This window comes from Xiphophorus maculatus, chromosome 20 (assembly GCF_002775205.1).
Source record: "Xiphophorus maculatus strain JP 163 A chromosome 20, X_maculatus-5.0-male, whole genome shotgun sequence".
Lineage (NCBI taxonomy): Eukaryota > Metazoa > Chordata > Actinopteri > Cyprinodontiformes > Poeciliidae > Xiphophorus > Xiphophorus maculatus.
The window spans coordinates 16,717,606-16,734,611 of NC_036462.1; the positions used below are offsets into that span (position 1 = coordinate 16,717,606).

At 35.8% G+C, this 17,006-nt stretch overlaps 1 protein-coding gene across 1 annotated transcript; it reads right to left on the reverse strand.

Moving 5' to 3' along the window:
• On the reverse strand, positions 1-4,239 carry LOC102217406 (protein FAM3C-like). Its single transcript, XM_014475903.2, has 9 exons — positions 4,117-4,239; positions 3,950-4,039; positions 3,821-3,853; positions 3,584-3,707; positions 3,434-3,492; positions 853-903; positions 674-758; positions 465-591; positions 1-339 (listed from the first exon to the last, which is right to left on the reverse strand). Exons 1-9 carry the CDS (start codon positions 4,127-4,129, stop codon positions 247-249), a joined length of 675 nt encoding a protein of 224 aa, XP_014331389.1. The 5' UTR covers positions 4,130-4,239; the 3' UTR covers positions 1-246.
• Positions 4,240-17,006: the final 12,767 nt, after the last annotated feature.

The window sequence follows — 17,006 nt, forward strand, 5'->3', positions numbered from 1 at the left end:
TTTGTACAACAGAGGGACAGCCAAAACATTCGCCAAGTGTCCAGCATTACGTTCCACCTGGTTTATGTTTTTATGTTTTTTAATAATGTTTATGTGGACTTAGAGTGGTTGCCCACTGCAGCGGCCACTATGTAAGAAAGGGTAAGCATGCATTTAGAGTGTTTTGTTTACTTCTGCAGAATAAAATACTTTCCATAGCTTCAAGTCTTTTGCAAGAAAATCTTCAAAGTCCATTTATGAAAACTTTTAGACACTTGTGGTTCTTGGGAAACAGCCGCCCACCTCCACCATCTCTGGCCATCCATCGAAAATGTTTGTTTTGTTATCATTCTCAGCTCTCTAACAGAGGCAGGAAGAGAAAAAAACACTTGTTTTATGTATTCTGCTCTGCTTTTCTGCATATTTTCAAAGTCTTTTCTGGCACAAATACAACAAATAAAGTGACACAGACAGGGTCCACTGACCTGCTCAAAGAAGCTTTTGATTTTTATCCCCGTTCTTCCAGCAAACACCCAGTTGTCTCTCTGCTTAACAGAGTCGATCAAAGTGCTTCCCATCTCGACAAACATCTGCCTTATTTCCTCTGTCATCCTGCAACAAATGAGCAGAAAAGGTTACTGTTCTGTGACACTGGATCGTTTTTAAATGTTGGAAAGTTTTGATTCAGGCTTACTTTGTTGCTGCATCATCAAAGGAGGCCACCAGCACAATCATTCCTGGTTTTATCTCCTTCAGGTATGCCAAGATGTCTGTCGAGTCTGATATGGAATTAAAATTTGGAGAGAAAAGAAACTTTGGAGCTTCAATAAAGCTCAACATTTGAAATGTGTTATATGAATTGTCATTACTTACTTCCACTAATCATGTTAAGATAGCCAAACTTTTCTACAACTCCATTCTCACCTATTTGTGATAGAAAAGAACCCATATTACATAATAAATTCAATTATTTGGTATTTTATTTACAGCAGTGGGAAAAATAGTCTGAATACAACCATGAGATGCCACATGATTAAACAGTTTGGCAGCTAAAGTAGCCATTTCCTGTTTGACTCCATTTCATAATTAAGTCGGAAAAAGACCATTCACATCGACTGCTTGACTATTATTGGAAAGCCTTGAAGCAATATATAGTGTTTTAGAAAAGTATTCATACCCCCTTTTCACCCTTTTTCACATTACAATCACAAACTACAATGTATTTCATTGGGATTTTTTTGTGCTGGACTTGGCACATAATACTGCAGTGGAAGGAAAAGGATTCATGATTTGAACTTTTTTCTTATAAAAATCTAAAATATTGTGGTGTGGATATTTATACTGCGCCCTAAACTTAAACTGCCCTCAGAATGTACCTATATAGCAAATAGAGCCCTCTTGTGTGCAATTTAATCTCAGCATAACTAAGGTTTTTCTGTGAAGGCCTCAAAGGTTTTGTAGATAATGTTAGTGATCAAACACCAACATGAAGATCAAGGAACACGTCAGACAGCTCAGGGATAAAGTTGTGGAGAAGTTTAAACCGTTAGATTAAAAGAATAACACTTCAAGTTTCAAACATAAAGTTTTTTTCTCTTTCATCTTACACAAATGAAAAGAGAATAACACAATTACCAACATACCAAGACATTACTTAATGGCGTCGATCACAGACGCTGCAGCTCATTTATGTTACTCGTCTGTGAGTCAGGGTACCAAAATCTTTCCTCTGTCCTGGTCTGTCATCAAGAAGGTACAACATTTGCATTTCCTGAGATTGCTTAGAGGGAATCGCATCTACCAGAAGCTGTTGATAACCTTCCACCGATCCTCCACAGAGAGCATCCTAACCTACTGTACCTCGACGTGGTTCAGCTACTGAACTGAGGCAGATTAGAAGAGGCTCCAGAGAGTGATCAAGACAGTGCAGAAGATTGTGGGCTGCCCTCTGCCTTCTTTGAAAGACATTTATACTTCTTGTTGCTTCAGGAGAGCAAAGCGCATCATCCAAGACAGCACTCATCCCGCCTACCACCTGTTTGACCTGCTGCCCTCCGCCAGGCATTAGAACCAGGACAAACAGACTCAGGGACAGTTTCTTCCCACAAGCCATTATCATCCTAAATGCACCAACCTCCATTTCCCTCTCACCACTATGACTTTCATAGGCCAACAGGCAATTTTACAACAATAAAACCAAACATTTTGCATGCAATAACATTTCAAGTGCAGCAAACTTTGTTATATTATTGTATTAAGACTTTTTACTTTAAATCTGTTGAAAAGAGAACTTAACAAACAATGCAGTCACAAAGTCATTGTTGAAAGAAAGTCTTCGTAAGTCTGGTTTAAAGTTTACTACACAGAAAATATGTGGAGGTACTTTGGTCAGATGAGAATAAAACTAAACCGCTTGACCTGCAGGCAAAAACTGATGTGTGGATAAAAACCAAAGCCTAATTCAGCCCTGTTCGCTCCGTCATCTGGCACGTAAATTAATCTCACTCATCTAATTCATCTGTACCTGTCCACAACAGTCTGGCTATGTGGGGCAGCAGGAATAGTAATTACCTCAGTCAGGCAGTGACATCAAATCCATAGCAGATATAAAACATGACATGGGTCAGATCATAAGCAGAAGAAAAAAAACAACAATGATATTTACTTTAAAGAAATACAGTGAGGAGTGATCTGTTGTTGTGTGGACAAGGCATACAAAAAACAGGTTAATATTATAGTAGAAAACACATATTAGCTAACACATTAATGCCCTCTTACAGGCTGGAGTGTAAACTATAAATCTCTGAGTGGAAGGCTGTTGTTCAGCTGAGCTAAAAAATAGCATGATTAGCAGCTTGTCATGGAGGCCCAAGCAGCAAATGGACTTAGAGTTTTAACAAACCCTGAACGCAATCCCTTGCCATAAGGAATTGTAGTGGAAGTATCATTCTGTGGAGATGCATTTTTCAAAAGCAGAGTTGATGAGATGCAAGACGGAGCTAAATACAGGGAAATTCTGAAGGAGAACCTATTAGACTTGAGTGCAATAATATTCATGGATTAGATTGTCCTAATCAAGGATCGTACTACAGGAAAACTTGAAAATTCATGCTTACACACAACTTTCATTCAACCTTGGGTCTCTAGACCTGAAGCAAAATGTGATTCTATAAAACACTGATTACTTGTAAAAATATTTGGAATTTATTTCTCTTCTCAACCATGAATTACACTGTGTTGACCTGTCAAGTAAAATCTTGTGGTTGTAACATGATAAATCAGTGGGTGTTAATACTTTTGCAAAACACTGTATTTCTGCAAGACTAAACCTACAAGCCTGAAACCATTCAGGTTAATCCTTTTAAAAACAATCAACAATAAACATTTAGACATCATGACTGTACACAGACAGCTTATCGGTGTGCTGACTTCTATATTTATAAACAGAGTTTACCATTTACCACCACAGTGTTTAGTCCTGGTCCCACATTGTTCATAATGTGACTCATAATGCTGTTGAGACACAGATGAAAATTGATTTTCACAGCAGGGTCGCAGCTTTTGCCGGTTCAGTATGTGAATCTCTCACCACATTCATACATACTTTTTACCATCAAAGCAGATTTTTGGACCAACTACATTAGCAGCTCCACTCCAGATTTTAAAAGCAAAGTGGTCCGAGGGACAGACTGCAGAAAGGCTGCACTTTGGTACTACTTTAGCTGTGCCTTAAAATGTAAATTAGACATAAAAAAAGAACTAGGTTACCACTTTAATACAAATTGAGTATAAAACTGACTTGATTTAAAAGCCAGCAGCAAAATGTGAATTTCTGACTTACCTGTTGTGAATTTTGTGTGAATTTTATTGAACCCTGAAATAAAATAAAATTAAAAAATAGATTGTATGGCATTGGCAAGAGATCACTACTGAGCTTTAAAGATTTAAGAATAGAAATAAATCATCTCACTGAGAACATTTTGTGCCTTCTCCTGTGCATCAAATGAAGTTAGGAAAAAGATTAGAAGGAGCACAATCACAGCAGTGAGGGTCAGGAACACTGCCAAGAAAGAAGAAAGACACATGAAGATCACGAGTCTCAGAAGCAAACCTACCAGTTTTAAAATAAACCCTTACTTCGATCTTTCATTTCAGCAACAAACTAAAAGACTGATCTGTCAAAATGAATCCTTTCAGGTGTTCTTCATGCACTCATTACGCAAATAAAACTGGTACAGTGCAGCGTTGTTGTCATCTTATCTGTTGCAGACGTTCCCTGAAAAATTCCCAGCAGCCAACTCTCGCATTTGTGTGAACAAAAAGGAAAAGAAAAATATGTCAAGGCTCTTAGAGTTACAGAAAGACCAGGACGTGGGATTAACAATACACACACACGTGTCACACCCAGTGTGAACTTGATGGTCAAGTTTCCCTTCTCAACCTAAAGAAGGTTTACTCAGGTATCAAACTACCGGGTACACTGAATCTGTCGCGTAAATAGGCATCTGACAGCTGAAGAAAGAAAAGGTAGAACAGTAAAACGGAGGTGGAAAAAGGGGGCAAAAGCCTCATATATCAAATTGCATGGGTGAATGAAAAAAAAGGGTTTAAAGAATCATTGTAGCAGTTGTCAGAGTTTTCTATTTGTATGTAAATTTTTGTAAAACCAATATCTGCATAAGACAGCTCACACACACCTAACTGCATAAAACCTCTGGAGACTACAGAAGGAAAAAAACAATCAAAGGATTAAAACCGAGGCGTAGAAAACACATTTCGTGATAAGAAACTAAACACAACATGGAATCATATGTGAAATTAATTACAGCAAAACAATAAAACTCAAAACATGGCAGCGAATGTGAGATCTATGCTGGCTGCTATGAAGGTGGAGTAAATATGATAATGTATTATGACATCATGTTAGTGTTTAAGTTCATGGTTTTGATTAGAACCAACATTGTTAATGTTGTAATCCCTGTTGTAGCCAATAACATAATTCCTGCCAATAGCATAATTACTCAGCCATTTTAAATGTAATAAAGCCAATAGTGTAATAAGATTTTTAAACCAATAATGAAATAACCTTTCGCCAGTAGTGTAATAAGTCATTATGTTAACATAAAAAAGCATTGTATTGTACTGCATTGTATTGAAAATGCAGCAGCTGCAGTCAATAAGCATCTTACATTAACAAGACAGAATTTGTTGGAAATAATAGTTTTTTGCAGTGAAGCTCATAAAAAATAGGCTTGGTGGATGACATAAACTTCATATTCATTCGTCAAGGTTACATACTATTCAGCATTCAGTCTTTTTAATTAACTGTAATCCCTGTTGGAGAACCTTGTGTTGTACAAATGGTTTGAAACTTTTTGGTCATGTATACACATTTCTACATGTATAGAGGGACATTTAATTAATGAATGTGAAGTTCATTTGGTATTTAAATCTCAGTGCAAAATGTGCTAGAATGCAGGGAGAGATCATGTGACCTACATTTTTAAATTATCTTCAGAATATTGGCCAAAAAATGTAATAAATTATCACATTACTGGGGAAATGTTATCACCCTGTTGGCCCTGATACCTTATTACAGGAGTGGCAGGTTATTACATTATTGATTGCTGCAGTTCCCTGGACGTGTGGACTTCAATCGTATGAGTTGGAATCAACTCAAATCTGAGTAACACATTTAATGACTCCACATTCGACTCGATGATATCCCAAAAGACTTGGAACATGATTCAGACTTTAACACCTGTGACTTCACTTCAAGTTGAAAATTTTCACAGATATACCTTAAACATCTTTTGAATCGACATTAAACTTCATAAACTGTTAACAAAAACTATCCAGAATCCCTCCGTCTGACACAACATACAGTGAAGTTGCAAAAGAGAAGCATGAATAGACACTATATAGTGTAATATAGTCAATAGACACTATATTTTGCTCTATGGCTTTAGAGGAAACAAATAAAAGGTCATTGCATTTGTTTACAGAAATTATGAGGTAGTTAAACAGAAACAAAATATGCCAAATGTGTAGATATACAGGCAATGATGTCCAACTTTGTTCAAAATTTGAATTTACACAATGAATGATTAACAGAGCAGCGATGGCTGTCTAGTCACCTTAAAAAATAAGAAAGACATAAAATCCACTGGTCTTACAGGCTAATCAATGTCATTTTGATTGGTTGTTTAAAGCATGGAGGCTGAAAAGTAATTTGAAATACCAGAACAAACATGTTGGGTGTTTCCTTCTCAGTTCTTGGTAACAACAAAAACTCTTTAAAAAAGTAAACAGTGGAAACTTTAAAATATTTAAAAAGTAAATAAGCTCACCAAGATTTAAATAAAGTGAAAAGAAGCAGATATTTACATCTGTGAAGCTTTGATAATAACATGTTAAGTTACAGTGCAAAACCCAGATAATCAATGCAAAACAAAAACAAAGCATCCTTTGGAGAAAATAATTCAAATTGAAGTTTTCATGCCAGCTTCTGTTGCTTGTGAAAGCATTATATATTGTCAAAGCCATTGTTTTTATTTCTGCATTAACAATTTGTTCAATTTAGACAAAACACATAACTATCTACAGTGTCCCTTTAAAAAAACACAGAAAAAGTAAATTTTTGTAAGAGAGATTATTTTAATACCAGTTTAGACTTTCTCCTTGGTCATGCTGAGCCCGGTTCTGTTAGGTGTTTCTTCCTGTTAACAAGAAGTTCTTCCTTTCCACTGTCTCCATGTGCTTGCTCAGTATGAGGAATTGCTGTAAAGTTCATGACTCAATGAAAGTGACTGGGCTTCCTTAGCTAGAAAACCTTTTATATACTGATATTATAAACTGAATTTGAACTTATTGTTTTATTTTTTATTTTATTTTGATTTACTATTTCTGTAATCTGTTCAAAGAACACTATATAGTGTAATATATACTATTCAAAGAACAGATTACAGAAAGACAATTTTAAACGTGCAAAGAGGCATAAGAATGACAGCACAGAATGTAAAATGTAAATCTGTAACTCCAGATGGCAGGGCAAAGAAAGTTGTGTACAGATGGCAAAACACTGGAACAAAAACTATATGCCGACAGCGAGGAAATGACAGTGTGTGCAGACGAGGAGTACAATGTTTTTACAGAAACAATTGACAGTCAACATCTTGTTGAAGAGTTGAAACACACTACCAAAAAATGCAAAGTGATAAGAACCCAGTTTCCAATCTGCTCATAATAAAACTTTGGTGAGACTTTCTGACTATGTCTATTTTCTTTATTTGGAATTTAAACAGTGACAAGATTAAGTGCAACATGTTTACTTTTGGAGTTCTGTTATTATTGTTGGGTGCCAAGACTTTTCAAACAGATTAATATCCCATCCACTTGGATTTCATTCTCTAAAGGAGCCAAGCTGGTGGAGACACACACCCAGCGCTTTACGGCTGTAACTGCAGTCTATTGCGAGTTAAACTCTGGGTGACTGAATGCTAATATACGGCACACTTTTCAGACAAGTTTGTGCAAAAAAATGTTGCAATCCATTCATAAGACTTATAGTTTAAAATACCCATTGAGTTGATAACATAAAATTTCAGTGCAAGACACTGACATTTTTGAGAGTAGTATAATAAATGTGAAGAAATTCAGAGTGGCAAGAGTGCATTTGCAAAGCACAGTACTTTAAGTCCAGCTTTGCTTCTAACATTTCCTGATGTTTTAAACATTTAAAATATTGCTCTCTGCAAAGGCATGCTGCTATTTTCTTACTGCCATTTTAAACCCATAAAGATCAACAAACATCTGCCTGATTTGAATCAGGTGCTGACTCGTCTTTCCCGTTTTGAAGAGGGTCTCATAGAAATGTCTCTGTGTCGCACAATATTTATACCCCAGGGAAAAAGAAAGTCACAGATGGAAAAGTAAACTACTGTTTCGAAGAAGATTTGTTTTTTTAATCAGAAATTAGGGGTCATGTATTAAAATATATATATATAAAAATATAACTTTTTCCATCAAAAACATGCACTTATTTTATGTGTTGGGCTGTGCATTTTGAAACTGTGGTATTGCTATAAATGTTGAATTTTTTACACATCTTTCCCAGTAGTGCCAATACAGCTGCTGCAAAAGATTGTAAAACACCCTAATAAAAAACAGGAAAAGCATTCGCTATTGTGGACGTGTTTAGTTACTCTTTAAAGAGGCTAAATATGCCAAAAATATTTTCACATGTACACTTTTACAGAAAACATAACCACATTTGGCACTTAGAAGCCGTGTTCATCTTTGATCTGAACAAAAATAAAGAGATTTTAATATCATACTGGAATATCAAAATCTGACATAACACTATTCCAGGAAATAAGTCCTTAAGATTGTGCCATTTTTTAAAATTTAAAACCATTTATATTTGCAAACACATTAATCTGTGAAATTGCCTACTCTGAATCCTCAACAGAGAAACGCTGGTCTTATAGAGAGGCACTAAGGGTGCATCCTTTATTTAATTTATCTTTTTGATTGTGTTTTCCCTCGTGTAATCAAGTTCCTTTCTGCAATGACTACATTTTAATTTAATATTTAGTTTTATATCCTAAAATTAAAATGAGACAAAATTAAGGTGTAATACCAGAGAGAATCAGAAGGGGGCCCTTGTGTACTGCCAGACTGGTCTGGGGGAATTCAGAGTCAAAGACAATAAAACTGTGTAAAGAAATGTCAAATTCTAATTAAAATTTGAAGAAGAAATAACAACTGAAAAGTGAGACAAAAAATTCATGATCATTAAAAAAACATTTGGAACACTCTCTCATAAGGAATATAATTAACATAAAAATTTGAAGTAAGAGCAAGCCAAACACTATAGAGCACAGTTGAAAAGATAAATATGTTTAATAAGCAATGCAATATCTCAAATAATTCACCAATGTATAAACGTTTAGTATTCACATTATTACAACAATTCACATCCACGGTTAAACAGAAAAACAACATGACAAACCCAATAAAGAAGAGACAGAAGACCTCAGTGTGGTTTTATTTTCTCATTTGCTGATCACATGGACAATGAGCGAATACAGAGTGTGAAACAAAACACAGCGAAGCAATTTCTGATTAATCATTTATTATGAACTGCCACCGGCATCCCGTGACACTCACTACATCACATTATTTGCTCCAAACTCCCCGACAGGTGCAATTTCTTTTCTTCTCCCTTCTTCTCCGTCGGATAAGGTGTCAGAAAATGTTATGCAAAATCCCAATGTCCATTTAAAAGTCATTGGGCTCGCAGCTGTGCAGAAAATTTACCTGTAGTGGGTTAATGAAAGAAGAGTAGTTTCAAAGGGGAATTGGCCAGCTGGCAGGTGATCACCTCTTAATGCAGCTATTTCTATCTGAAGATCATAAAAAAAAAAAAAAATCTAAAACATCTAATTTAGATGCGATAGTTTGGGAGAGATGCTAATTTTATTTCTGCTACAAGTTATACATTTGTGATATGTAACATTTGAATTTAAAATATTCAGTTTTAGCTTAGCTTATTAACACTCCCACGGAAATACTGCTGATTTATTCACAGGACACATTTTACTGTATTATTTAGTATCAGTTTTGTCTGGTATCATTTGTCCAAATACAAACAACTGATCAACTTTAAATAGACACCAGCATTGTTTTCAATTCTTTTCAATCAAAGCACTGAAGACAAATATTTTTCACCGTAAATATATTTCTAACTGGGGTCTACTGACATTAAATTCACATCAAATATTGGAAATAACCCAAATAATTCCCAGAGATATCAAAGCAAATTACTTAATGTGTAATAAAGTGGAACGTGATTGAAAAATTATTGAACACATTAAACAAAGGAAAAAGCAAAAAGCCACAGAGAGCCAAGAAAACAGCTGACAGTATTTATAAAGCAATCCTGCTCCCCATCAGTTCAAAGTAGTATCAGCTGGGTTAGTCCTAAGTGATGGTCTGTAAACATGTTTCCAATTACCAAGGTATCACAAAAGCATCTTATCATGGGAAAGAGAAAAGAGCGCTCTCAAGATCGCTGCAACAATATTATTGCAAAGCATACTAGCTGGCTCTGGCTACTGACATATTTCTAATCTTCTGAATGTTTCAGTGAGAGGTACTGAGGCCATAATGCAGAAGAGGAGAGAACATAATTTGTCCACACTGAGAACCAGTGGTTCTTCACAAGATTTGCGACAAAGGGGATAAAATGATAATCATTTTATCACATGGAAAATTATAAAATGATTGTCCATGAAAGATTCAAAAGTCTTTGAATCTTTCTTAAGATTCAAAAGCCACTTGCAGTAAGTTTCAGAAATACTTGGAACATATGGATTTTTTTTCCATGAGTGCAACATGCAATACACAGAACAGCAATCGCCTCTATGCATAGTCACTAAACAAAACTCCACTGCTGAAGAAAAAGGATGTCAGCATTCATGTTTTGAAGGACAAGTGACAAAGACACCATGTGAACAAGGAAGTGTGGGGCTGGGATCAACACACTGACAGACTTGAAAAAGTGCCATTTTGGAAATTCACTGATGATCGAGAACACAGCCAAGGAAACTGTCAATTGGTTGCAGAGAAATAAAATAAAGTCTCTAAAAGGACCGAGTCAATCACACGATTTCAAACTAATTGTAAAAGAGTGGAAAGAACTTTAAAATCAGAGATTAAAGATAAAAACTTAACCTTAAAGATTTGGAGAGTTTATGACTTAAAATTACATTTGTGGAATACAAGGCATTGGTTTCTCAACACTGGAGACTCCTGAAGTTGCCATTACCAACCACTGCATTTATATCTATTTAACACGTTTCCATAAAGTTGTCCAATAATTTCCCTTGAGTTCATGCATTTACCACACTTAGGCTATGGAGTAATTTGTTAAAAATCTTGAACTTTGTGTTTCTGTGTGTGAAAATCAAATGCTTACAGACATTTGGTGTGAATTTTATGTAAAAACCCCAATAAGAAAAACATTTATGAAGATAAACGTCAACTTGTTCAGCATTTTTTCCCCCATCATGTCATAAATCATCAAGATTAAAATGTTCCTTTGATAAAAAACAATTGTACCCTGATGTGCACATAGGGGAAGGAATGCCAGTATAATTTACAGATCATTTGTGTTAAGAACAACTGAGATTTTCAACACAATGGCTTAGATCTGAAGATTGATTCCCTCTGTGTGAGATGCAACCCATGTGATCTGTGAGGTAAAATTATCACTCTTTCCGAAGGAGTCTGGTGGGTTTGAAGAGAGCAATATAACAGCCGCCTTCCTGTGAAACTGTGAAAATAGTCTAAATGTTGCATACTCTTGAAACAGATTATAATGAGCCATTTTTAGCCCATTACATGATTTTGTTTAATTTCCTTACTTCTTCTGAAAGTGAAATGTAAAAATGATGTTATTTTGCATGTTGAAGTTCGAAACACTTATGTGTAGTACATGGTTGTAGTGATTTAAGTGAATAAAGCACGTTTTGGGTTTGACCCCAATTCACAGCAGAAAATTGCTTTGTGGCCATGCAGGTAATCCTGTCCGCTTTTCTTAGACTTGAGGTGTGCAAACGGCGGACTACTCTCAGAATTTATATAAGAGATAGACAGACGTGAAGTGACAACAACAGGGATTTAAAGTGTTATACCACTGATGGAAGCTTCTTCTACAATATAACTGCCTCAGTGATATAATAATACTCAAGAAACGGCAGCTTCTCTCTATTAACTAACAAAACATTTTCTTCTAAATTTATTGAAGGCATGTTTAAGGTATGAGCGTTTTAATGATTGAAAACTGTTTGAAAATTGCAGGAAAGTATTCAGTTATTTATGAAAAACCTTTTACCTTAAGATGTACCAGTACATACAAAAGACCATTCAAACCATTATCTTAATTTCCCCTATTTTTTAAAAATGGGGGGGGAATTCATTAAAAAGTCCAACATAAAATATGTTTTAAGTTCAGAATACAAAACTACTCACTTTTGTATATTTTTTTCATAAAACAAAACCTGTCCATACATCTGGGAGGAATACACATAGTGAACATTGTCTACCACAAATCCTGGTGCTGACAACACCTACTCTGATTTAACATCGATTGCTGGTACATATCTGTTTACCAAAGCAATAAATCAATGAGGTAGAGAGGTTATGTGTCCTGAAAATCAAAACGCAGCTCGTCTGTGGCCCCGGAGTCCATTTTGTAATTGTTTTCTAATAAAACTATGATAGCAGACATCAGTACAGGAATAGTTAGTAAGAATGGCAAAAAGGTACTCTGGCCTTGAAAAGTAGTAGTTTCAACACAACTTGGTGTATTACCATCTTTATTAACAATTAATATATATTTCTTAAAATGCATTACTCATACCTAATATCCTTAGCTAATTTCACCAGTGTGCTGAGGCCATTTACTTTTCAATTTCCCATTTAAATTAATTTTAAAGCTTGCGGTGTCTCTTTCTGTGTGCTCTCAGTTTCAATACGACAATTTGCAAAGCAGGAATGTTGTCACAGTGGCTACATTCATCTTCAATAAACAGCTTCGGTGTGACAGTACAGTAGGTAAGATGCCGAAGTCTAACCAAAGATAAATAACTCCAATAACACTAAAATACATAAAAAATAAATTCCCTGGTCAACAGACAAATGTTTTAATTTTAAAAAAGAAAGAATCTGCACAGTACTTATCTCTTTTTCACAAAAGCAGAAAAAAACCCAGTCTTGTTGTAAGCGGATGCCTACAACAAAAAATGTGCAAAAGTTAAAATAATTTGAGTTGATGAGCAGTAAAATATTAAAATATGTTTCTTCTAAATCAACTGTAGAAATAAACTCACAAAAAATACAGGCAGTCTGATATTTTGCCCATCTTCCCTGCCACCTCTGATAATAAATATTTAATTTATGTTCTATTGTTGCACATTTTAGAAGAATACTGACCATGAAAGACAGAGATGGTGCCTTTAGTTTCTTTAAGCCCTAGGTTATGCCTGCAGGAACAACCTTCACCTATCAGAAGGTCCTACAGTAGCCGGAGGTAAAAACAAGGTCAAGGATTAATGCTTATCGACAGCTCGGTGTCACTTCAAAGGCGTCAACTTGAGCTGTATCTGTTCTCTGATAGAAACTGACTAAACTCGTGGGAGTCTACGATGCAACTGGGGATCAATACCTCACATCAAACAAAAGATAAAAGTCTGGGTGGAATTTAAATAAATGATGACTACACAGGGCAGGTGAAACAAGTCTATTATCTGATCCTCTGTAGATCAATCAGATAGTGTTGGTAAAAATTAACTGACCCAACTTAAATCTCAAAGAAAATAAAATACTAGATGGTTCCAGCTTCTAAAATACGGGAGTTTGTAACATAGTCTCGTCTTGTTCTGTATTGAATCTCACATTTTAAGATGAACAGCAGGAAGTTAAAATGGTCGTCTGTAAATAATAGTCAGCTGCAGGCCTTTGTACCGCACAATCTGTCGATAATGAACTCCTGTCCAGTCAGTGCGGCTGCGTCCCAGTTGGAGATTTATTCTAGTAGCTCCTGTCACAAGACAAGAAAAAGGGAGGTTGCATGAGAAGAGGAGGGTTACGGCTGTGTTGACTTGTGCTGGGGGACAGAGAAGAGTGAAAGCTACAGTGAGAGATGCCACAATGCACTGACCTCGTCTGACTCCTCTCCCACAGTGGAGGGCCCCCTGTTGCCATCTTCCTCTGTCACCGCCGACTCCTGATCCTCCATGCGCCTCAGCAAAGAGTATCTGTATGTCGCCTCACTGGAATGAAGTTACGTGACAGTACAGGCTGATGAGTTTCTCCTGCGTTAATGGTTTAAAATAATCCCGCCACGGCTCATTAATCAAGCCTGCTTACTTGACTGGGAAGCAGTATTTTCGGATGATCAATACGGCAGCAGCGACTGCCGCCGCGCAGACCAGGATCACCGATGCAATAATGCCAGGGTGAAGCCTTAACCCGGCCTAAAAAGACAAATGAATCCAATAAGATGTAACAGTGGGGTAGTTAAAGAGCCCATAAACCTAACAGCTCGGTTCATGATGTGTAGCACAGATAAAAAGGAAATACACGCAGGAGATATGACAGCTGAACAGCCATGGGTTATAAATCATAGCGAAAGCTCCGCAGCAGGGTTGTGAATCTCTGAGTAAGCACAAAAAAAAGTGACACTTTCTTGGACCATCACTAATCATACAAATCATCTATTATTCCTTGGTGTGTTTAAAGCAAGGGCTGTGCATGGGATCGTTTTGTAATGTGGACTTTGTGAGTATTAGGGTTTGCAGCAATAATTAGAAAGCACAGCGAGCGTGACCGAAGCACAACAGACCCTGCAGGAACAATTTATCACGTGTGGTGCCGTCAGACACGAGAAACTGTGAAACAAAGACGAGGCTGGATGGAGGTATGACACTTGTAACGCATCACTTAGCGTTGTTTTTCCAATTGGTAGTGTACAGGGTCTTGGAAAAATATTCGCACCTGTAATGAAGAAGTCTTAATTAGTGGGACCAAATCCAGAATGGTAACTTGTACAGATCTTTGAAAGAACCTTTGAACTTTTTAAGCACTGCACTTAGTAATAGATTTGCACTCAATAGCAATATGCACACTAGAAGTTTTAACCATTTATTGAATATTTCAATAATTAGCATGTAGTCTTTTGTTCCAGGCCCTGCACAGCTGCTCCTCATTAGGAAGAATGGTTGTCTGTGAGGAGAAAAGAATTGTTACTTGCAGCAAATAAGGTATAGTGTTTAGAAAAACCCCAGACAAATGTTTGTGTAAAGTCTAAAGGTAAAAGGGGAAGTGCAAAGAAGTTGCTTAAAAATGCTAGGATGTGATTACTCACCTGTCTTTTCTGTTCCTCTCCAGGGTGTTAAGACAAATGTTTCCCCAGAGGTCTGGAAACCATTTAAAGGTTCTGAGAGAGGCCATGGAATATGAGAGTGTGGGAAATTTCTGTATGTGGGTTTTATTGGCATTTCCATAAGGATGATGAGATGCAAGAATAAAATAAAAAATATTTTAAATAAGTAAAAGGTGGGATATTCATCAAAGTGTATGCTATGTTTATAGATGGAAAATGCAATTTGGTAAACTGAACCAAAGCATTTCCACGTAATAATGTTGCCACTACCATGTGTCACTGTGGAAATGGTGTGTTCAAGGTGATACATAATGTTAGTATTCTTCCACAAAAGCGTTTTGAAAGAAGGCAAACAGATATCAGTTATGATCAGCCCACAGTTTTTTGTATTTTTTCTTTCTTTTCCATCATTACGATATCCTCGCCAATCTCTGTGAGTTGTGAAGAGTAAAACAACATTGCAGTAGCTTACATAGATATATTATTGGAAAGCAGAGTTTTTATGAATTTATTTTGAAATGGTACAGCCAATGTTGTAATGTGATAGTGTGATTTTTAATTAATTGATATTGTACATATTGTCAAGTATAATTCAGTATATTGCGCAGATCTAGTTTTCACCTGAGAAGAGAAACTCTTTCAATATGTCTGCTTTGTCAGACCTGACTTGTGACTAATAATTCGCTACCAGTAATAATGGCAAACTAATAGTTAACTAATATTAACTAATACTAAATTAATATTTATTACACTTCACAACAATGATCCATTATATAAAATGTTAGTAAAACATACTGACATTTGTGGTTGAAAGGTAAAAAAAAAAAAAAAAAAAAAAGAAGTTATTTGTAAAGTACTTGTGTAAGATTAACTCTAGGGTGCAATTTTATCTCTATAGGGATTGTGTTTTTGTTCAGATAGAAAGTTGTAGGTACTTCAGAGATTATATTCTTGTCTAAACATACGTCCATAAAGCTTTACCATTTATCAATAATTCATCTGTATTTGCAGACAAATAATGGGGGACAGTAAACTGTGAGTATTTACCAGAAAACAAATTAGAAACAAATGAGGAACTTAGTGCTGGTTAAACATTACTTGATGTGTACCCTCTAATTCAATTGTGTTAATGATAGGCTAATGGTAAGCTAATTAAAAATGAAGAAGGACACAAATTAGGAATTAGGCTTGATAATTACTTAAACCAAAGAGCTTGCATAATGCTTTCGAATGGATCTGGACAAACTAAGTACTATCTTCCTGCACTCTAAGTAATAATATATAACTCTGCAAAGTCCTGATGCATACTAAGCAGTCCTTCATTACATCACTGATAACTTGGTCTTTAAAGCAAAGTGCTGCGTTAGAATGAGAAGCTGCTGTACGTCGAACCTTACATCATCATGACTGATCTACTTGTTAGACTGCAACTTGTATCTATAATTTAGACTCAACAAGTAAAATATTCCAATGCATGATTTAGTTTTCCCTTTTAGGTCTTACTAATTTTGTTGTCATAAAAGAGGCTGATCAAATTATGATGAAATTATGGTGTTTAAGCTTAGTCAGCGAGGCCATGACAAGTGAAGACATGGATTATTGGGATTTTATGCATTTTTAGCTGTAACGAAGCAGTTATTTTTCGCTAAAACACAAAAGAGCGCAAGGAAACTTCTATGTTGCGCCACTTCAGTTGAAGGGGTCAAAAATAAGGATGAGTATTCTCCGGAGTAATGAATTACTTGGTAACAGTATTATCAAGAGAAGAAGAAAACACTACTGATGTAGGGGTAATTATTAATGAGTATCATTAATACTTAAATGCTGCTCAACAGTAGAGTTAATGAGGAAGCTTACATAATGGAAGTTTCACATATTCAAGTAGTAATCTTTACTTAATGAGTGATTAATTTATTATCTTCTAATTAATTTCAAATTTACCTTTCATAGTAAAGCTTAACAGAGTATTTATCACCAATTCTGTAATTTGTATAAATCGTTGCTTATTTTAGCAACACATTTACCAAACATGCGAAGAATTAGAGCTTTAACAAGAGTAAACAAGCAGCTGCACTTC